The following is a 22,573-nucleotide window of genomic DNA, read 5'->3' as shown; positions in this document are numbered from 1 at the left end:
CTCCTGCATGGCCCCCACTGGGGATTGAGCCCGCAACCCAGGCATGTGCCCTTGGCCGGAATCGAACCTGGGACCCTTCAGTCTGGAGGCTGACACTCTATCCACTGAGCCAAGTCGGCCAGGGCCCCCTCAGGTTTTTATAGCCTGCAAGTTAAAAATGGTTTTCATATTTTAAAATGGCGGGGGGGGGGGGGGGAGACTAAGTTGGGGGCACCCAAGTGAAAAATATCAGAAAGAGCCCCATGCCCTTTGTTAATTGCAAGAGCTAGAAAAGGAGATTTAAAAAATGGGATTATCAGAGCTACGTGAGGCCAGCCTGACACTTAATGAAGCTAAATAAGGTCTAGGCAGAAAGTGCCGTCTGGGATTCTTTCTCACTGAATCCGCATGGAACTGCCAGGCAGGCAGGAGCACCAGGGTGCTTGTCATTAGTTTGCACACTACGTACTTCCTACTTTTCAGTAGAATTGTACTTCTTCGGCCTTTCAGATCAGGGGTCACTGTGTGACTGGCTCTGGCCAATGAAATGGGAACGGAAGTGGCAGGTGTCACTTTGGGGTGGAAACTTAAGCGTCAACGGTAATTAATCAGTCTCCTCCCACCGTGGCACTGGCAGCGCTCCACTGGTGGCTGCCCATCAGCCCAGGTCCCAGTGTGAAGATGACAGGCACAGAGCCCCCGGGGGTCCAGCAGTGGACATGTCATGGTCTTTAGCTTAGCAACTGAGATTTGGGGGTTATTTGTTACCTCACAATAACCTAACTCATTCTGACTACTATATTCCCACTCTATAAAAGAAAACAATCTCAGAGACGTTAAGCAACATGTCCATGGTCACACGGATATGAAAAATTGGAAGCAGTACTTAAACTTCTGATTCCAAACCCTATATCACGTGTGTGGCCTCATGCTGCCCTCACTTACTCTCAAACTACTCGGCAGCAACTCCTACCAGCTGCCAGATCCCCACACGGCGCCTCTGAACAGGCACCGTGGACACTGGCTTCAAAGACGTATACCTGCTGCGGAAGTAAGTTGGAGAAGCTTTCCAGAGATGGTTCTTGATTGAAGGAAAGGAATAGGCAGGAGAACATTAAGAGCCAAAGAAGGGAGAGGGTGCTGCCGACAGGAAGAAATGACACCAAAGGGAATTTAGAATCGAAGGGCACTTTGGCAAAAGGCACTATGTCCCCACTGGTGGGAGCTAAGCCTTGATATACACGAACAAGCCTTTCAGGTTGGGGGACACAAGGTGCTGTGGGCTTGCCAGCCTCACTCTGAACCCTCATGGAAATATTACTCACCTCTGAGGAATTCAGCTGAGGGACAGAGGGCCATTCCCAGGCACCAGCTTGTCCTGGCTCACGCCAAGAGACATGGGGAAGGAACCTCACACAGAGGGACACGGGGCACAGTCCGTGGCTCTGTCACTGCTCATCGCCAATGGGGTCAGGCCAACAGGCGGAAAGAGAATCCTAAAACTCACATGTGATTGAAAAGGCTGAGAATGACGCCAAAAGTCATCTGGACGATCCCCAGGATCACCGACATCTTCATTTTATAGGAGTTCAAGAATGTCAGCTTGTTTGAAGCCAAGTTCCAAATCTGGGTGGGAAACGTGAAGAAACACTTGAGGCCAGAATCTGGACGTCCTACCAGGGTTGGGGACAATCGCACAATTTCCCCTGAGAAGTTGCTCTGGGATCCACAGTCTCTAATTTCAGTCCCGTTCCACTCGTGCATTTTAGGTTCAGAGAAGGACCAGCCCCTTATATAAATGCAACTCTGATGACAAAAGTGTCCGAACCATTAGTGCCAGTAAAATAGCAAGTGGCTGGAAGGAAACTGGGGAGGAAAATCCTACATGATTTTTCCCTGACCTAAATGAAAATAAATCATGAAATATTTTGGAGACCCCAAACTTGCCTCAGTTCCCTTAATAAAAGTGTAGATCTCTGACCCATGAATTTATCCAATCCCTTCTTTTTTAAATATAAAAAAAATGATTTCAGAGAGGAAGGGAGAGGGAGAAAGAGATAGAAACATCAATGATGAGAATCATTAGTAAGCCGTCTCCTGCACACCCCACACTGGGGATGTAGCCCGAAATCCAGGCATGTGCCCTGACCGGGAATCAAGTCATGACCTCCTGGTTCATAAATCAATGCTCAACCACTGAGCCACACCAGCTGGGCTATCCAATCCCTTCTTAATAATAAATAGCATGTTTGACTTTGAAATTCTCTAGTCCTTTACATTACAAAGCACCTTCCAGGCCATTCTCAAGAAGCCACTGCGGTAGCCTATATTTATTAGCACCATGGGTAAGGCATGGTCCCTGCCTTCTCTGAAGTTCCTGTTTGTCAACTTGCAGAGTGATGGGCATGTGTGTCTGCCTGCCCCCAGGAGAACAACACAGACAGCAAGCACCCGCAGTGGTCGGGGGCTGATTAGTGACCCCATTCACCAACGTTCTTCTCCCGCACAGAAATCTTAAACTCCCTGTAGTTCCCAATCCCCACCCTCAGGCAAATGATTCAAGTCCTCTCCACTACCTCTGACACCTCTCCAACTTCAGGCACATCCCCAACTGCCTGCTAGGCACATCTTGAGGGCTTGTCGTACTGCATCTCAAAGGTAGCAAAGCCACAAACTTCTCTTCCCTCCTACAGTGACTCGGGGTCAGCATCCACCTAGGCACAGGCTCAATGCATAGTCACCTGCCCTCTCTCCTGTACACACAGGGGCAGGCACCACATCTCACTGCTTCTTTACAATGTCCTGAGTGGCTCCCAGCTGGGCGATCACTAAGGAGGTCGCTGGGCAGGTAAGAGAAGGGACACCAGTGATGATGCCCACACACCAGAGGAGCCTCCCTCCCCTCCCCTCCCCGTGTGCCTCGACCTCTGAGCTGCACCAGGCTTGCCCTCCACAGTCTGCTCCTCCTTTGCCCACCTGGTTAGCCAAACCCACGGGATCTCTCAGCTTGGTGAGGGCAGGGTAACTAGCATGCTGCAGAGCCAGCCAAGCCTGATAAACTAACCATGCTCGTCGGTAAGTACCAGGCACACACTAAGCTCCTTACATGTGTTTATCCTGTTTAATTCTAACAAAAACCCCATGAGATAGAGACATTTGTCTCCCACTTAGCTATGGTTTCATTTTTTGTGGTTTCAGTTGTCCATGGTCAACTGTGGTCTGAAAATATGAAATGGAAAATTCCAGAAGTAAACAATTCATACGTTTGAAATCGTGTGCCATTCTGAGAAGTCTGATGAAATCTCGCACTGTCCCTTTCCATGCCACCTGAGTCACGAGCCATTACGTTGTCCAGCGTCCCCACACTGTACACGCTTCCCGCCCGTTAGTTACCGAGTAGCCTTGGTTATCAGATCAATACTAACATAGTATTGATACTAACGTAGTGCTTGTGTTCAAGTCACCCTTATTTTACTTCATAAGGACCCCAAGGTGATGCTGGCAATTCAGATATGCCAAAGAGGATCTATAAAGTGCTTAAGTAAAAAAGTAAGCACAGTACAATAAGGTATTTTGAGATAGAGACCATATTCATATAACTTTTGTTACAGTATATTGTTATAATTGTTCTATTTTATTATTGTTAATCTCTTATTGTGTCTCATTCATAAATTAACTTTATCATAGGTGTGTATGACAGGAAAAAACATAGTGTACATGGAGTCAGTACTATCCACGGATTCAGGCATCCCCTGGGGGTCTTGGGACGTGTCCCCATGAATAAGGGAGGACAACTCTATATGGATTCCCATTTTACATTCGAGGGAATTTATCTTAATTTTGGGGAAACTGAGTTACTTAAACACCTCGGGAAAAATAATACAAATAGCAAATGGAGCATTTACCCCATTTATGCATTAAACTCTTTCTAGGTGTTTTACATGTGAAAATCATTTAATCTTCTTGTTACGGGAGAAAAACAGGTCTTGTCTTCCCCCATTGCTAGTGGGATGGACTTCTTGGGGTACCACTGAAATAAACACTTCCAGAGGCCCCCATGAGAAGATGCGATATAGTAGAAAGCTTTATTTCCATGGGATTACGCTCCTGGGTTTCCAAAGTCCCATTTCCCTTAGTCCAGCTATAGAAGAAGTGTAGCTGGGGTGTCAGTAGAGCTCAAATCAGAGCCAATGCCCAGAGTTTCAGGCCAGGATTTAAACACGGGCTGCCTGATTCCATAATCATTGTTATGTTCATTTCTTATAAAATATTTACAGACACCTTTTGAAAGACCGCACAGCTCTGATAGCCAAGTATTTCGTGATTTGATTCAAAATAGATGATGCATTCAGTCAATAAATGCAGCTGTAGAAGTTTGCATTATGCAAAAACCAAACCCGTCATTAATTTATGTAAGAGCTAACATAGGCACAAAGATGTTCTGTTTAACAGGTTATCTCTGGGGACTAGGACTGCAGGAACGGAGAGGTGGGAAACACAAGTCTTTCTTTTCATTGTTACAGTATTTTGTATTATATGGATTCTTAATCGTACATATTATTATTTTATGATAAAAAGACCATAAATTTTTAAAAATCTAAGTGCTACCTGGAAGATTATTTTCAACACCCCGCCTCCTCTTTCACTCTCACGTTTTCCTTTCTTTTTTGCCTGGTGGACAGATGACAAAAACTGCACAAAGAGCAGGAACTCTGGAGGGCTCAGTTCTGAGATGTGAATTAACCACCCTCCCTTTGTGGGGAGCAGACCTGGGCACTCAGGATTTGCTGCTGCATTAGATGTGGGCTGTGAGGGCAAGAGAGAGGACAGTGGGAGCAAAACGATTCAAAGCAAGGCCAACCAGACCCTAAAACCACCCCCTCTGTACTCCCCAACCTGTTGCTAATCAGAAAACTCCCAGGACCAAAGAGAAAGCCTTCCAGTCTACAAAAATAACAACTTGCATATCTTTTTTAGCACTTTGCAGCTTGCAAACTAGCTTTCAAGGACTTTACCTCTTTTGATAAAACTTGGAATGCAAGTGTCCCTGGGAAGCAAGCATAAACACATCCTGGGTAATGCTTTCTTTTAAAAAATATATATTTTTATTGATTTCATAGAGGAGGGGAGGAGTGATAATAACATCAATGATGAGAGAGAACCATTGACTGGCTGTTTCCTCCACACCCTCTACTGGGGATCGAGCCCACAACCTGGGTATATGCCCTTGACCGGAATCAAACCCAGGACCCTTCAGTCCGCAGGCTGATGCTCTATCCATTGAGCCAACAGAAAAGCTAGGGCACTTTCTGTTTTTATAAGGGAGGGGAGGAGGGCAGGCAGTGGGAGGACCCAGGAAAACTGAAGAGGAGAGAGATGACCCACAAGATAGGAGAGACCACACAACCAATGTTACTGCCAGTGCTGTTCCCTCTTAACAGTCAGCAACTAAAGCTGAGTTTTTGGGTTCTCTGTCACAAAAAGAGCTTAGAAGATACACTTCTGGACTGCGTCTCCCAAGTTCAGGGCTAGACCACTCATGCTCATTTGGAGCACAAGGCTGCCACCTGGTGGCGATCTGCGCTGGGCTACTACGTGTGCGTATCTTCTGGAAAACTCCTTCAAATCCAGTGTGAGGAATCACCTTGGTTTTGCTCAGCTCAAATCCAATTGAGATAGATATAACAAACAAAAGCTGACCATCTCTTTTTCCACTCGTATCAATTCTAGGCAGTAAAATTAAACAAAAATAAAAGCAAATCCATATTTTTCTAGGAAAAAAAAGTTACCCCACTGCAAGAAAATGCCAAAGGAGGAAACTTGATTAGGATGCTAAATTGGTGATCTAATATGCATACTTTCCAGGCAACCAGGGCCTTTTATTTTTTATTTATTTATTATTTTTTAAAATATATTTTATTGATTTTCCACAGAGAGGAAGGGAGAGGGATAGAGAGTTAGAAACATCAATCAGCTGCCTCCTGCACACCCCCCACTGGGAATGTGCCCACAACCAAGGTACGTGCCCTTGACCGGAATCGAACCTGCAACCCTTGAGTCCGTAGGCCGACACTCTATCCACTGAGCCAAACCGGTTTCAGCAACCAGGGCCTTTTAAAAGAAGCAGTCATTGCCCAGCCGGCGTGGCTCAGTGGTTGAGTGTCAACCTATGAACCAGGAGGTGAGGGTCAATTCCCAGTCAGGGCACATGCCCAGGTTGTGGGCTTGATCCCTTGCAGGGAGTGTGCAGAAGGCAACTGATCAGTGATTCTCTCTCATCACTGATATTTCTATCTCTCTCCCTCTCCTTTCCTCTCTGAAATCAATAAAAAAAAAAATTTTTTTTTAAAGAAGCAGTCATTAACCGCCAAGGCATAAGTGATGGAGAACGAGGCAGAGGTCTGGGGAATTGTATGGAAAACGATCCAGGGGCTGGGTCCGGGATGCAGGCAAAACACTTACTTGAAGTCAGCGCGGTGTCACAAAAACCTCCATGTAATTCTATCTCCACACAAGCTGGTTGGTTTGTCAGGTTCTGGCACTCCCCCCCCCCACCACCACCCCACCCCCGCCCCGATTTCTCCTCAGTCAGTCATGTAACTATTTAATAACTATGTAAGCCCAGAGGCCATCGTTACCGGATCAATCCCAAATGGGTATGGGTTCCCAGAGTACACGCCTGGAATGGCGGGGTTCAGCTGTAAAAGTGGGTTTGTTTCCATCGTTTCCATGCTGCAGAGGGAGAAAGGAAAAACAAAGCCAGTGAGTGACCGAAGGCAGGAAAAGGACCAGGGTGCCCTCTGTCAAGCCAATCACAGCTCACTGCTGGTGCAGCGCAGCCATTCGGCTCATTCGGTTATTCCATGAATGGTACTGAATCCCCACTGTGTGCCAAGTACCGTCCTGTGGCCTGAGCAACAGAAATGACCCACCACCCCCCAAGGAGTATATAGTCTGAGCTTTCAAAGTGCTCCCAGCCTGGTGGGGTACATATAGTATAAAAAATTTTTTTTAAAATTATACTACATCAGAGAAAAGGTAGGGGCAGGGATGAAGGAGCCCACAGAAATAGATTCCAGCCCAGGGACCGGCCAGGCACTCTCTCCCGGGAGCACGTGGTGACCTTGGAGGAGGGAGCTGGCTTTCACACAGGGGCCCTGATCTCTGTGAAACTCAGCCCTCAACAGTTGGGGTCCATGGATGTCTTTAAGTCTATGTGTCATTTTCACCCAGAAGCATAAAACAGCACACATCTATAGAGGGTCCCCAAAATGAGTATGTGAAATGGTGAGAGACAGAGTGCTGGCAACTTTGATAGACTGTCTGCAAATACACCCGCTTCCTCCTGCGGCTGAGGTGCTCGGTAACAGAGAGGAGAATTAGGGAATCTGATCATGCCCCCAGGCCCTCGATGGACAGTGAAGGCAGCTGGCACTAACTGGCCACCCTAGACACACACAGATCCCTGTCTTAACAACACACCTAGATCCCTGTCTTAACAACACACCTCAGGGCAAGTGGTTGGATTTCACTAGCAGAGGCGTGTTGGTGTGTCCACAAACCAGAAAGCCACCCTGACGAGAGCGAACTGGCCGGGTACCCACAGCTAAGCCTGCTGTTGAGCATAAACAGTTTCACAGAACACCAACATCAGACAAGGCCATCCTGTGACCGCGATGGATCGAGACAAAAGCAAGACCAGTCCACCACCATATCTGATATAGAATATGGACACATCAACAGAAGGACATTGTCCAAGTCACAAAAATGACCAGAGATAACCTTTATCCTCTGAGAGGCCAAATCCTCTAAGTCAGTCTTTTTAAAAAAACATATATATTTTTTTATTGATTTCAGATTGGAAGGGAGAGAGAGATAGAAATAACAATGATGAGAGAGAATCATTGATTGGCTGCCTCCTGCATGCCTCATGCTGTGGATCGAGCCATCAACCCAGACATGTGCCCTGACCAGGAATCGAACCATGACCTCCTGGTTCATAGGTCGACACTCAACTCCTGAGCCACGCCAGCCAGGCAGTTGAGCTAAAGTTTTAACAGCTATTTCCATGTGTTACAGTTACCAGCACAGTTACTGAGGAAGTGGCACAAGGTCTCACGCTCAGTTGAGAAAATGGCATCATTTGTTGAATTTGTGGGCACACCTCTGGGCCGAGCCAGGCGTGGATGTGCTCCGCCACAGATGGCCAGGGAACAACCCTCCCCTGTGTGTGAACTTACTTCCACGTGCCATTTCTGAACATGGGCCGGACGCTCCAAGAAGAGCCGAAGATGTTGAAAGCCTTGGAGAAGCAGTCGTTGTAAATGAAGCCCGTGTAAATGGAGAAGATGCCCATGAGGAGGATGAGATAGCGCCCGTGGAAGAAGGTGTTCCAGATCTGGCCTCGGGGAGACAGAGAGGACTGTCAGTGAGCTCTGAGCCGGCCCCGAGGCGTGTGTGATCAGGTCTCTCCATAGCAAGGCACGCAGGCCCCATGCAGAGGGGCCACGCGTGGAGGCAGGCACCAAAGTGACCCAAATAGCAAGAGCACACACATCATGACGACTTAGAAAAGTCCTGGACTGGTCGTTGCTCTTGTGGAAACAAGCATAGAAGCCTCATATTCTTGAATTCAGCCTTGGTTAGAAAATGTGATTAAAGCAGAAACTGAGGCCTCACCTGTGAAAGAAGGGACTTGAAAGTGGGTGGCTGTGTCTCGAGCACTTCCAGGAGGTAAGCACTGAGCTGGCTGCTAAATTTTATGGCAAGTCAAATCTATACTCATTTGGGGCGGGGGTGGGGGGGAGGGTCCCATTAAAAGTTGAGTTTCTAAGTACATCCACTAAGAAGAGAAAGTGCTTTCTCCCAATACTGCAGGATGTGCAACAACCATCAGAACCACTGAGTGGGACTTGGAGACTTCAAATATTTATTACAGGAAACTACATCTATTAAAATGCTTGTCATGAGCCTGGCCGGGTTGCTCAGTTGGTTAGAGCGTCATCCCGATACAACAAGGTTGTGGGTTCAATCCCAGGTCAGGGCACGTACAAGGATCAACCAAAGAATGCATAAATGAGTGGAACAACAAATCAATGTTTCTTTCCCTCTTTCTCTCTCTCCCTTCCTCTCTCTCTAAATAAAATGCTTGTCATGAAAACTGTATTAGTCATAGGTCAATTTATCACTAACCTTGCTTATGATGAACTCACTCTGACATCACTGAACTAGCTCTAGTTAAATCAACCTGTAAAAAATAGATTGCAGATAGTCTTAAAATTCAGAACATAGCTAAAGGCATGTTTGCACTTTGTAAAGTGCAATACCGCTGGCCACAAAGTGACGTCAGCTGATTAACTTTGAAACAATGCAACTCTTGAGTTGTCTCAACCTTCACATCGCTCTGTGAGGGAACTTCATGAAAGGACTCTATGGTGTGAAAGCGAAGACATGGTATTCTGGATGTCTGTGTTTCACAAGAACACTGAGCATGGGCTTGTGGGGAAAGGGCTCTGCCATGAAAAATTATTTGTGCTATTTTAAGTGAAAAAGAGGAGGCTACCAATTAATATGCACTATTTGACCCCAATTTCTAAAATTACATATTTTTGTATAAGCACAGAAAGGAAACTAGAAAAACAATACAGAAACACTCATTGTAATTTTTTTCTAAGCAGATGGCTGTATTTTCCCAATGAACATATATTGCTTTTATAATCAAAGAAAAACATCAATATCAGCAAAAAGAAAAAAAAAGGAAAGATCAATGCCTTGCCAAACAATGTACAAAAAATAACGAAAATGCTAAAAGGAACTGCACCCAACCATCCAAAGGCCTGTGGGCGAAAAGGGACCACGTGCTAACCTGACAAGCTCAGGGAAGGCCTAGTGTTTATGCTGAGTTTGGGCCCTTACTTTTCATAAGAACGTGCTATTCCTACGGCAAAAACAACACACACACTTTAATGTTCTTGAGGAAGTGAGACATTTGATGGGGGCCCACCTCATTATCCGTCTTCTGGGCGAGCAAGCGTCTCTCATTATGGACCATCCAAAGGGCTGCCAGGAGCATCACGGTTCCGTGACCACAGTCTCCAAACATCACGGCAAACAGGAAGGGGAAAGTGATGATGGTATAGGGAGCTGCGGAGGTGAGAACCACCACAGCCTGAGTCTTCCCAACAGTCCTTTGGGCTCCCGACTAAAGGTCTGTCTATCACGCTCCTTGGGAGAGGCTGGCTCCCTTGGGTCTTTCTGATTCTGTCATCTCTCAGTATTCACACCCCTGACACCTGCTTGGCTCCCACCTACATGAGCTCATCGGTGGGTAAACACTATTATTCCCTATGTTATAGATGAGCTGAGTTTGGGAGCGGTTAAGTGACTTGCCCAAGATCACAGAGTTTCATGGGATTTAAAATCCGTTTTCTACGTGCTTTTTATTCTCTTTCCACCACCATCTTCTGCTTGTTTCTCCACCATTCACATGTACCACAGACCTCCAGCAGTTACTCACCTATGGGGCCCTGCATTATGGTTCACAAATTAGATTGGGACACAGGCTAGACAAGGACAGCATCATGCACTGCTTGGCTAACAGGCATCTGGTCTACCCCTTTATTTTACAAACCAGGCCACCAACATCACAGTTTATGTCACTAGGAACCCAGTCTTCTGACTCCAAGTTCTGTGTGTTCCATCTCTCCCATACAACTATGAGAGTGTGAAGATGCCTAGAGAGGACCCTCGTTGAATTGTTAAACAAACAAGAACCGAATTTGGCTGCCTGATAAGGCTACAGTTTAAGGGAGAACAGGTGAAATCTTGACAAGGAACAAATCTTTTACTAATCACCTTTACAGAAGACAATGCAGAGCATTAAAAAAACAAATACGATTTTAGGAAAGTCACAGTTTTAAGTAATTCACCTCCTAGGTTGCCACCTTGGGGGTAAATCTTACCCAGTTTTCATTTTCAAGCTGCTCAGGCATGCAACATATCAGACACCTTACCTGGGTTTATCTCCCGGTAATTGCCTACACCATATGCATCTACAATATTCTGGAAGCCAGCAGTGAATTTATTGGTCCTGTTAAACGTGGGAGGAGCTGTTTTAGATTGCACTGCTGTCAAGATAGGGGCCATGGAGGAGCCACTTAGTTCCTGCAAGAAAGAACATGTGACAAAAATGTAAGGAGAGCCTTGGGCTGGGTACCAGCACATGGATCACAGGGCAACTCTTGCCATCACTTACTGGGTGAACCTGGGATAATCTCTTGACCTCTTTGAGACTCATGATCTCTCCCATAAAAGTGAAAACCTTCCTAATACTTATCTAACTTATCTGACAGAAGGGTTGTCAAGAGTGTAGAATTCCTCCTGCTTCTCTGGCAATTTGCAGTCTCCTGCTCCTGAAATGCATATTTACGCCTCGGTTCTGGCTCTCCTCTTCCTTTCTCTCCACTTACTCCCCCAAGAGCTCATCCACTTTTTGAATTTTGTTCCAATCTTTCAAATGGCCTTGACCTGCTTGAAAATTTCGATTATTTTTTCATTACCTGCAAACTCTCATGTCTCAGCAACCCCACATAATCCAGGAGCCTAGAACTGGAATCATCAGCTTGCCCTAAAGCCAGGCTATTCCTTTGACAGTCTCCATCCTCCAAATTCTTGAAACTTTGGAATCCACAGACTTCTCCCTTCTCCTGATGTAGTCAGCCAGTCTCCAGATCTTGCTAATTGTCCCTTTCCAATCCCTCTCCCTCCCATTCCCACAGCCACCAGCCAAGCCCCAGCCTCCCCATCTTCCTTCATCTCTTTCCCTCCCATTTATCTTACACTCCAGACTGCATAATCCTTCTTTTAATAAAACAAAACAAACAAAAAGCACTACTTTAGTCATGTTACCTTCCTGCTCAAAAATCCTCAAAGGCTTCCTCTTACAGAAAGAATAAAGCCAGAACTCTTTAGCCTTGTAATCAAGACTTCTTTACATTGATGACTTAATCCTCCATTCACACCTCCACCCCCCACTGCTTCTCCGTGGAAATCACCCAACTCCACAGTAGCCACCTCCCTTGTTCACTTACCCAAGTAGGAACCACTCTCCAAGCCCATCCCCCAGGAGCCTTCTGGTCACTCCAAATTCCAACAGCACTTACCGCCTGCACACCCAGTGCGGCTGAGCACCAGCTAAGTGAGTGCTCGTCAGTCCTCCTAACAACGCCCCATTTTAGAGATGAGGAAACTAAGGTATAAAGAGGTTAAGTAACTTTCCCAAGCTTACATGCAAGCAGAGGAGTTCCTTACTCTATGATTATATACAAGAGGCCCAGTGCACAAAATTCATGTAGGGTCCCCAGGCCTGGCTGGCGATCACGGCCAATTGGGGCCTTCTGGCTGCCAGCCAGGGCCTCCCTTCATTCCATATCGCCCCCTGGTGGTTAGCTCACGTCATAGCAAGCGATTGAACTCCCAGTCTCCTGATTGAACTCCCGAGGGGACAATTTGCATGTTAGGCTTTTAGATAGATAGATAGATAGATAGATAGATAGATAGATAGATAGATAGATAGATAGATAGATAGATAGATGTTTTCATGTATGCGATTATGACCTCCTTGAGGTCACGGACTGTGGCTTCCTCCTTTTTTTCTAACATGTCCTCCAGCAGCAGGCGTAACATTAGCGTAACCTAAGTATTTTTTGCTCATTGGTGAGAATAGCTATCCTCCTACACTTGTCTCCTCATCTCCTACCAGCATAGCGCCTTCTACTCCTATCTGGGGAAATACTTTGATTATTTCAGAGGATGAAGAAACTGTAGAAATAGCCATAAGCAGCAGCCTTGTAGAAGTTTGATCCCTTTGTGATTACAGAGCACACTGTTCAGTGAAATCCTTGCACTAGGACAACTCCTCCCTGAAGGCTTGATGGTCTTCTCCACACTACAGCCACGTGTTTCTAAAATGCAAACCGGATCATGTCACCCAGCACGGGAATAAAATCAGCTCACTTACACCGCCATGTGGTCCTTCAGGAACGGCCCTGCAGCCTCTCCCTGACCTTCTTCCCATTCCTTAAGCTGCTGCACCCTCTCTCCAGCCACTGGTCTGCAGGTGGGCCTGCACCACACACTCCTCCCACCTCTCTTCTGACCACACTTCCACAGTCCAGCTCATGCATCACTTCCTCCAGGGAGCCCCCTGCCCTTCCCAGTCTGAGTGAAACACTCTTTGCAAGTGCCCCATTTGGGGAGTTACTGGACCATCATGTGAGGACATTCAAATCCTGCCTCCTGGCTACAGGATCACAGCCAAGTTACTTCCACTCTATCTGCCTCAGTTTCCTCATCTGTATAAAGGGGATAAAGACAGCTCCTATCTGTTAGTCCCACCCCACCTCAAGGCCTTGACCTTCGGATCCCTCAGCCTGAAAGCTCTTTCTCGCACCCACTCCAGTCTTCCCAGGGCATTTAGGGAATTCTGCTCCAGTGCCAGCCTTCAGAGGGGCCCCTGCCCAGAGTAGCCCTATCACAGCTGTAAGACCTCAAAGTTCAAGCGCTGCCTTGACATCGCTGCGTCTCACAGGGCCCCAAAGGTCAAGCCATGAGTTTCTCTGGTCTCACCAGATATGCCACCCACTTAGCAGGCAAGGCCCACCACTGTCCTCTCAGCCAGCCCAGCCCAGTGCCTAGTAGTCAACCTAATGGGTTCCACTTCCCAGAAAATTATTCAAATGAGATAATCACACCCTCCCATGGAAACCAGGGGTCACCCGACCCTGTTGTCACTACAAAGCCTGCCTCCCACAGCCCCTGCTGGCTCACTCTGCTCCCAAGTACCGGTCCCAAGTGCAGCCTCCATGTGGCCCTGTGTGGCACGTGGTGTCCTCCCCGAGCACATGTGACTAGTAAACTGCTGCCAATCTCAGCTGTCCAGTGCCAGGTGTCCTGTGTTTGGCCACCTGGCACTCTTTAGGGCAGAGGGTCCCTTCTTCACCAATAGGGGGACTAGGTGGTAAGAACAAGCCTCCACTCCTCACCCCACCCCTCACCACCCCCTGCCTCACTTCCGCCCACCATGGATCACAGCCTGAAATCACACTAATGATGGACATGCTGACTGCCTGTCTCCCTTTCTCGGAAGTCTATCAGAGTAGGGCCTTGTGACAGCACAGACCTACATCTGCTCCTGTGCACCGTGAACATGAGAGAGATGAATGGCGAGCGCTGTGAGAACCAGCATGTAGGGAGCCTTCTACGCCCGCCGGCTGTTCTTACAGGAGCCTGGTTATTGTCTGTGCAGGGAGACTGTGACCGTTATGAGGTAGAGGATGATATCCACAGTCACACTGAACTGTGAGATCCACAGTCATAATGAGCATGGTGACTGGCACAGTAATGCTCGCTATGCACTTGCTGAAGGTGAAAGACAAGGTCAAACGCTGAGAGGAAAGGCGTTTCTGCTATGTGCCCTGCCACCAGTTACAACTGAAGATACAAAGACGAAAGTGACAATCCTACCAGCAAGTCACTTGTGAGGTTCACGTGACTCAGGAGGCTGACAACCCCTCAGTGCCCGGAGGGGCTGCCGAGGCTGGACGTGACTCACCTTTCCCCTTCCCTGCTCCGCCTGCCACTCACCATGCCTTGCTCCAACGCCTTCTTGATGCGCCCGGTGTCTGCCACCGGGAACCAGATCTCAGCGATGATGCACTGCTGGGTGACATCGATGTTGCACATGTTCAGGATGTGATAGATGGCCTTCATCTTCTGCACCTTGACCACCCAGGAGTGCCAGTTGGCAGCCGCTTCCTGCAGGAGGCTCTGACGGTGAGACTCGGTTTGTGTTATAACCTGGGCAAAAAACAACACAGAAAAACAAGGGACACTCATGAAATGTCTGGCAATGTGGCAGAAATGGGGGTTCATCAGCCACAGTGGCTTCCTTTGCTCTGGACTCCCTCCTCTGGCCGGTGGCTCTCCCCTGGCCTTGAACTCTCATGAGCAGTGTATCTCCCCTACTAGAGGTTAAAACCCTTAGGCAGAATTCTTCCTTTTTGTATAAATTCCGTCCAGTACTATTGTTATTGTTGAATCCTGTCTCCCAAAAAAATATGTTCAAGTCCTAATTCCTGGTAACTGTAAAGGCAATCTTATTTGGAAATAGGTTCTTTGCAGATGCAATCCAGTTAAGATGAGGTCATACCTGAGTAGGGTGGGCCTACTGCCTATGACTGGTGTCCTTGTAAGAAATTTGGACAATGGGGTACACAGAGAAGAGCACCTGTATGATGGAGGCAGAGACTGGGGTGACGCATCGACACACCAAGGAATGTCAAGAGATTTTTCTAGGAGGGCGAAGATGTCTGTTAGCCTGAGAGTTTGGAAATACACAGACACCCAGTGTCTAAGGACAGCACTGATGATCTACAACTGTGCTGGCCAATGCATCAGCCACATGGAGCTACAAGAATTTAAATCACTCGCCATGTTCCAAGAGCTTCAAGGTCCCATTGGTGCTTGGCTCCTGCGGGTTCTATACCGTATATAACATTTCCCCCACCACAGAAGTCCCGTTGGGGCAGCACCGATGCAGAATTTACAATACGCTGTGGGATCAGCTGCTCTTAGTGATAACTTTCAAAGCGTATTAAAGAAAGTATTCTCATCATGTAAGCGCTGAGCGCCACCCTGGGTGACGACAGACTTTACAACAACTGGGCAATTCAGCAGAAGAAGAATTGGTCAGGCTGGCTGTTGGACTTCATTGGCTAGTTGGTTGTATCTTAGATGAGGCTGGGCTGTGGTCAGTTCTAGCTCCAGGCAAAATATTACTGACATGAAGAGTCATCACCTCGAGCCTGTGAAACAGCCTCTTAATGATGAACTCTTCTGCACCAGGAGCTACAAGAGCATAGCACGCACCCCAGCCAGCTTTCCAGCGAGGGCCCCAGAGGACAGGACTCATTCGGCAATGGCAGGGGCAGCCCAGCCGCAGTGCCCCTCAGACCACGTGCCTGAAGCCCTCACTCACGGTGACTAAATCTTCAAGCCTCGTGTTGATGCCAGCCAGCATCTCCTTGCGCTCCGCCGCAGGCTCTGGGCAGGGGTAAATGGTGGCCCGAAACCTGTGTTTAATGCATTCCAAAGGGACACGTGGTTATCGCTCCAAAGCATTCTGCACACCCTCTTCTGCTAAGTCACTGTTTGCTGGCTTTGGTGAAGCAACACCTTTCCCTAGACTAACCCTCTCCGTGGCCGTCTATCAATGAACCCCATTATAAGGGGGTTCCCAACACGTGGCTCATACTATAGGAATGAGCTTCTTTCAAACCATAAAGCCTGTGAGCTGTTACATAAACAAAACTACAAGCTTAACTTGCTCCTTTTCTCCCCCCACCCCCAAATCTATTAATGCATTAATGTCCTTCTTTACTGAATAACTTCTGCTTCTAAGGGGCTGGATATGAGATGATTCTGCAGCGTTAGAAACAGCTTAGCCTGTGGTTTGCCTGTGAGCAGGGGTAAACTGCAGTGGTTAAAAGGTCCACTTTTAGTTACCTTTAAATTTTGCCCCTTTAAGGCCTCTCTGTTCCTATTTCCACAGCTATTAAGGGTCAGTTACATTCTTCACACTCTCTTGTCAAATGTGGGAAAGTTATTCTACATCCCTAAACGGACCTCAGAGGCCCCGATGGTGCATTTCGCACTGCACACCTCTGGCCTCACCCTGCCCCACGTCGCTGGTGAAGGAGCCACTGCCCGTCCCCCTTACCCCTCGCAGATCTTCCTGATCTTCTGCCTGAGCTGCTCTCCTTGATAAAATATGATGAACATGTTCTTTTTCACTTCTTCTCTCTGGAAAATCAGAACGAGGAGAAAAAATTAGCTTTTCTTTCTGGTTACATTATCATAAAAATGTCAAGTTCTGTTTTTAGGTTTTAAAATATATATAAATTAAAAATCGAAAAACTTCCATTTCTCCCAGTTGGTCCAAGTTTATAATTCATTACGGTTGAGGGCAAGGCCACCGAGGCAGGCTGAACGGGGCCAGGAGGGAGGCCAGTGCAGTCTTAAGGGGACAGAGAGTTCCACTATCGGCTACACTAGTTGGATCACAGCTGGGCCTTGTACTCCGCTCTCAGCCATCTCCTTAAAGAGATGTCTGAATAAACAAGGAAACATCCAGAAGAGGGTCGCCAGGATGTTGCAAGGCTTAAAATGAGAAGAGCTGGCCTAGCTCCCCAGGATTAACTCACACACAGACATTTCAGGGGCGAGTGAGGGCTTGACATTTAACAAAGGAAAAGCCGTGTCTCATGTGGGACTCACAGTTACTCACTGTACATCCATAAGAACATTGATTAAAATGCATCTTCTCTTTTGCCTGCCTGCTTGTTTTTATGTGCAGATCAAAGTCTGGGACTGCAACACAGGAAAGTGCATCGAAACCCTGCGGGTAAGGCCCGTGGCGTTAGCATCCAAGGACACAGTGGAAGGCGTACCAGGAAGCCGGGCTTCGGCAGATCTTGCATCCCCAGAGCCCAACGACGTGTTTTTGGCAGGGAGCCCGGATGTGGCCCACGCTTGCACCTTCACCCCAGATGGGCAACGTCAGTGGTGTCTGGAGCTGCTGATTAGGCAAGACGCCAAATCCACTGCATGATCCAACCACCCAGGGCCTCTCCAATATAACATGGCCACACATGGCTCTCAGAACTCAAGTCCCTGCCTCTCCCTGCCCAGGGCGCATGGCGCGGGCAGAAAGGATAGTCAGGGCAGTTCCACGCTGCAGGCCCAAAGTCACCATACCAGAGCACCCCACAGATCCTTGCAGCCAGGACTGCCAGGGACCCACACCAGGCCTGCCCAAATCCATCAGACACCTGCGCCTCACCAGCCCGTCTCTCCAGCAAGGTTAGCTGAAACAACTGCAAACACAGAGCAACCTCAGCCAGTTTGTGCTTTACTGACGCCGCGATGCTCAGGCCTGGACCGCGGGCTTGTGCAGAGGGTACAGCCGCTCCTTCCGCGGCTGCTTCTTGGTCGTCAGGTTCCCTTCATGCTGCTGAGCCGCGGCACATGGTCTATGCTTTCTTGGGCCACAGACACAGGGGCTTGCGCTTCTTGCGCTTGTAGAATTCCCTCAGGTTGTCTTCCTGAGTCTGGTTAATGACGGTAAGAACGCGGGCGACAGATCTGCCAACAACTCGGATCTTAGGAAGCTTGGAAGCAGCGCCGCCTGTCCCTTTGGCTCCGCGCAGCTGGGACAGCTCCGCCTTCAGGCCGTCCAGCTGTTTGAGCAACTTGTCCTTCTTGCCATGAAGGTCTGGAGCCCTAATTTTGGCCATGGCTAAACAAGCCGCAACCGCCTGCCTAAGATGCATCTTAAAAGTCCCAGTTTGACAATTCACAAGAAAGGGAGCATATATATTTCATAAGCTTATAGAAAATGTTACTTTAAGCAAAGAAAGGTGCTCTTTTGCTCTTATTTCATTCGGGGTGGAGGGTAGTCAAGGTAAAATTATGGAGCCCAACTTTTTTGGAAAAGTTGCAATAAATCCAACGAACTTGTCACATACCACTTGGGGCACTGGAATCAGGTACGACCCATCCCCCCCCCCCCCCCCCCCCCGGGGAGAAACCATCTGTCAGGTCCCAGCCAATGTCACAAAAATGCCCACAACCCTTTAAGCCAGCAACCCGTTAAGCCAGCAACCCTATTTCCTTGAATTCCTATCCTGGAAGCAATTCAAAAGAAAATAAAAATCCACATGCATGACGATGTTGGGGGATTAGACCTGCACCCCAGGTACCCACCCTTGACCAGGAATCGAACCTATAACACTTTCATCTGTGAGCTGTCACTCTGACCACTTAGCAACACCAGCCAGGCCTCCAAGTTATTCATTCTTATGCTCATGTGCACACTGATCTAAATCAGTTTAGTTCTTTGTGATTAAGAGACAGCCTGGCTGGGTAGCTCAGTTGGTTAGAGCATCATCCCGATACACCAAGGTTGCAGGTTCTATCTCTGGTCAGGGCACATACAGGAAGCAACCAATGAATGCATAAATAAGTGGACCAACAAATTGATGTTTCTCTCTCTCTCTCTCTCTCTCTCTCTCTCGCTCGCTCGCTCTCCCTTCAGCTCTCTCTAAAACCAATTTTTTAAAATCATGACAACAAAAAAAGACACAGCTGCCTAGTGTGGAAGGAGTAAAGCTAAGTTTCTAGAAACTAGTATAGCTAAGTTTCTTGAAGGAATGCGGTGTTAGTAAGAATCAGTTCTTGACCTTTCAAAGGTAGAAAAAAAGAAAAGAGAAAGCAAGGGAATATTGGCTTCACAGAACCAAAGACTCAGTGTTTGCAGGAACACAAGCCCTCTGGCGAGCGCTACGGGGAATTTGGGAGGAAGTTATCTGCAGCCTGAGATACCCACTGTGACGGGATCCTCCAGAACGGTGTCCATCTCACTGAACTTCAAGTAGATGTTTCCTCGGCAAACTCGCCACAGCAGCCTCTCAAAGGAAGCCATCCTCTCCCTGTTTATCACACCGGCCGTGAACCTGGTGTCAACAGTCAGAAGGGGACACGTTACTGAGGAGCAGGGAGTGGGGTGCAGGGAGAAGACTCCTGGAGACGTGAAGATGTGAAGCCATTGAAGGACCACCTCCCTCCAAGCAGGATGTGATGACACAGCCCTGCCTGGCACTCCGCATCCCTGCCCTAATTTACCTCAAGTCCCTTGTGACCGCCTGTTTTCTTGGACATGGTAAGGCTTCCTTAACCATCCCAATAGTTTGTATTTAATTATTTACAATTAAAAATATGATCGACCACTCATGATAGCATTGTAGATGTTCAAAATGCTCAACAATGGTCTCTGTAATCTTACAAATAATGTACTAAGAGGGAAACATACACATGGATTTGTATACATCTTTATTTTTACCATCATCCAGGCATCTAGATCATTTCTGACCCAAACTTTACACTTTAACCTTAAGATGGTTACGTCTTACACGTCAATTATTTTTAATGTACATTGGTCTGTATTACTTTCAGCTCAAACATTTTCAGTAAATATCTTCTCTTTCTATTTCTAATTCAATGCTTACTACCCAAATAGCAGGCCCTCAGGTATCTATTGAACAAAAAACTAGAATTGTAAAACCCAGCACTTTGATCAATTCATCAATTTTACTTTCCACTGTGTGAAATCCCACCATTTTGATGGCCATAACCACATTGTATCACCACTACTTGTGAATGACTTGATTGTGTAACTATCCCATTTCTAATTATACTTCAAACTTCCAAGTTCAAATCTATTTTATATCAAATCAGTATTTCAAAGTTAAAGGAAAAAACATATATCCTACAAGCCTTGTCCCAAAGCCAGGGAACAGTTAAGAAAACCCATCAAAATTATTATTCCCTAGCCGGGTAGCTCAGTTGGTTAGAGCATCATCCCGATATGCCAAGGTTTCAGGTTCAATCCCTAGTCAGGGCATATACAAGAATCAACCAATGAGACACTGGAGCGGTGGGGGCTTACCCTCGGGGGTGAGAGTGGCGGGGGGGGGGGGTCAATCAGGGGAAAAAGGAGACATATGTAAAACGTTAAACAACAATAAATAAATAAATAAATAAATAAATAAATAAATAAATAAATATGTTCTCTAGGGAAAAAAAGAATCAACCAATGAATGCATAGATATGTGGAACAAAACAGATGTTTCTTTTTCTTTCTCTTTCTCTCAAAATCGATTAAAAAATAAATAAAATAAAAATTTAAAAATGATTATCCCCACATCTTTTCTGTGGGGATAATACAAACATTGTACTCTTTGGACTCATTCCAGTGGCTCTTTGTTTGTTCATTCATTCTTCTATTCATTCATTCAAACACTCGGGGAAACTCATCACACGCTGGGCATTGAGCTACCAACGGAGGACCCATTTCCACATAACTCTCAGAGCAGAGTTACACTAACCCCAGCTTTCCGGCCATGTATGCAGGCATAGCTCTTAACTCCAGGAGACCCGAAGTGTCTTCAGTAAAGAAATCATCAGGTAAGTTGGTTTCCGTCTGAAAGTTAAATGATCAATATATTCATTGAAATGTATTTAAATAACCTTAAAAGCACCCCACGCCTCAAAGTTGATTCTATTTCTAAGGAAGCTTTAATTTTCTACAAATAGTTAACAGAATTCAAAAAGTAGAGTGCTCCATGCCACATCGAAAAGCTTCCCCAATCTCTTCCTACCAAATCCCAAATCTGCTCAAACGAACTGTTCTGCTTTGTTCTGACTTACACTTCTGTCCTGGCCATTTGGGGCACATACTTTGTAATGAGCATCATAGTATGTTGCCATTTAATTCAACCAGCACCACAGTTATTGCACCCAGAACACTCCCTGCTCACCAATGGCCTAGCCTTGGGACAGAAACAGTGCTTTGTTCATGTTCCAAACCAGCCAGCTTTCAAATAGAAATTTGAGGCTGGGGGGAGGGGTGGGAAGGAGGGCTTTAAATAGTCCCCAAATAATGACCTCAAAAAAGTCCTGGGTTTTCTTCAGGAGATACTTGAGTTCAGTCAGTTCTAGGAAGCTTTTCTTCAATGCCTGATGGTTCTGGTTGGCTTCCTGTAACTCTCCTTCGAGTTTTTCTAGAACAGTCTATAAATAATGAGAAAAACTATAGTCCAGGCAGAAAGTACTATGACACTTACTGTACATTAACCACACAGATAAGTAAATAGAAAAGAAATATTCAGGGCACCATAGTGAGCTTGAAGGGGCCTGTGCAGTCGTTAACTCGGTGTGATGGTAGAGCTATAAGCCAGAGCCACAGTCACACTCTCTTGCACTCCATCATCGTGGGGAGGGTTAAAAAACACTCCGGGGGAGTGAAAAGGCAGCTTCATGGAGAAGTCAAGGCATTTTGGCAAATTACATGTCTCTTCCCCATTTAAAACACTAAAGAGGGGCCCTAGCCAGTTTGGCTCAGTGGATAGAGCGTTGGTAGGCGGACTGAAGGGTACTGGGTTCGATTCCAGTCAAGGGCACATACCTCAGTTGTAGGCTCAATTCCCCACCCTGGTCGGGGCAAATGTGGGAGGCAACCAATTGATGAGTCTCTCTCACATAGATGTTTCTCTCTCTTTCTGTCTCTCCCTCTCCCTTCCATTCTCTCCAAAAATCATTGGAAAAGTATCCTCAGAATAATAATAATAAAACACTAAAGAGGGAAGCTGAGGTGAATTTACATGTTGAGAATTCCTTCTGCCCAAACACAATGTAATAATAACAAAATATAAAAAGAGAAACCTAGTGTCATCCCCCCACCACCAACAACAACCAACAAATACCAGTTATGGGCTGGAGTCTAGAAAGCCAGGGATAAGCAAGTGTAATAAGGGGACAGAGAAGCATAGGCATGGAAGGTGAAAAGACAAAAAAACAAAGAAAAGAACAATCTCCCTTCCAAAATGAGCATCCAAAGGACAAACTTCTGCCAAAACTCAGACACAAGATCGGGGCAAAAGCATCAGCCATGATGACATCTCACAGTTCCCCAGATCAG

At 46.8% G+C, this 22,573-nt stretch overlaps 1 protein-coding gene and 1 pseudogene across 3 annotated transcripts in view; both read right to left on the bottom strand.

Annotated features, from left to right (window-relative positions):
• Positions 1–22,573, bottom strand: part of ATP6V0A4 (ATPase H+ transporting V0 subunit a4) — a 38,261-nt gene that overhangs the window by 10,301 nt on the left and 5,387 nt on the right. For both annotated transcript variants that reach the window (XM_079786070.1, XM_079786071.1), the window contains exons 5-15: positions 21,541–21,666; positions 20,982–21,076; positions 19,424–19,550; positions 16,757–16,839; positions 16,016–16,109; positions 14,623–14,835; positions 10,992–11,142; positions 9,983–10,122; positions 8,220–8,377; positions 6,618–6,711; positions 1,487–1,605 (exon numbers count right to left, since the gene is read on the bottom strand). In XM_079786070.1, the coding sequence (XP_079642196.1) occupies positions 1,487–1,605; positions 6,618–6,711; positions 8,220–8,377; positions 9,983–10,122; positions 10,992–11,142; positions 14,623–14,835; positions 16,016–16,109; positions 16,757–16,839; positions 19,424–19,550; positions 20,982–21,076; positions 21,541–21,666 (1,400 nt within the window). The remainder of the gene's footprint in view (positions 1–1,486; positions 1,606–6,617; positions 6,712–8,219; positions 8,378–9,982; positions 10,123–10,991; positions 11,143–14,622; positions 14,836–16,015; positions 16,110–16,756; positions 16,840–19,423; positions 19,551–20,981; positions 21,077–21,540; positions 21,667–22,573) is intronic.
• Positions 16,874–18,571, bottom strand: LOC307108253 (large ribosomal subunit protein uL29-like; annotated as a pseudogene). The gene has a single exon. The product of its transcript is annotated as a large ribosomal subunit protein uL29-like (transcript).

Source organism: Cnephaeus nilssonii (genome assembly GCF_951640355.1).
Source record: "Cnephaeus nilssonii genome assembly, chromosome: 12".
NCBI lineage: Eukaryota > Metazoa > Chordata > Mammalia > Chiroptera > Vespertilionidae > Cnephaeus > Cnephaeus nilssonii.
Note: the sequence above shows the minus strand (reverse complement) of the source record. Positions and strands in the feature narration are given on the sequence as shown.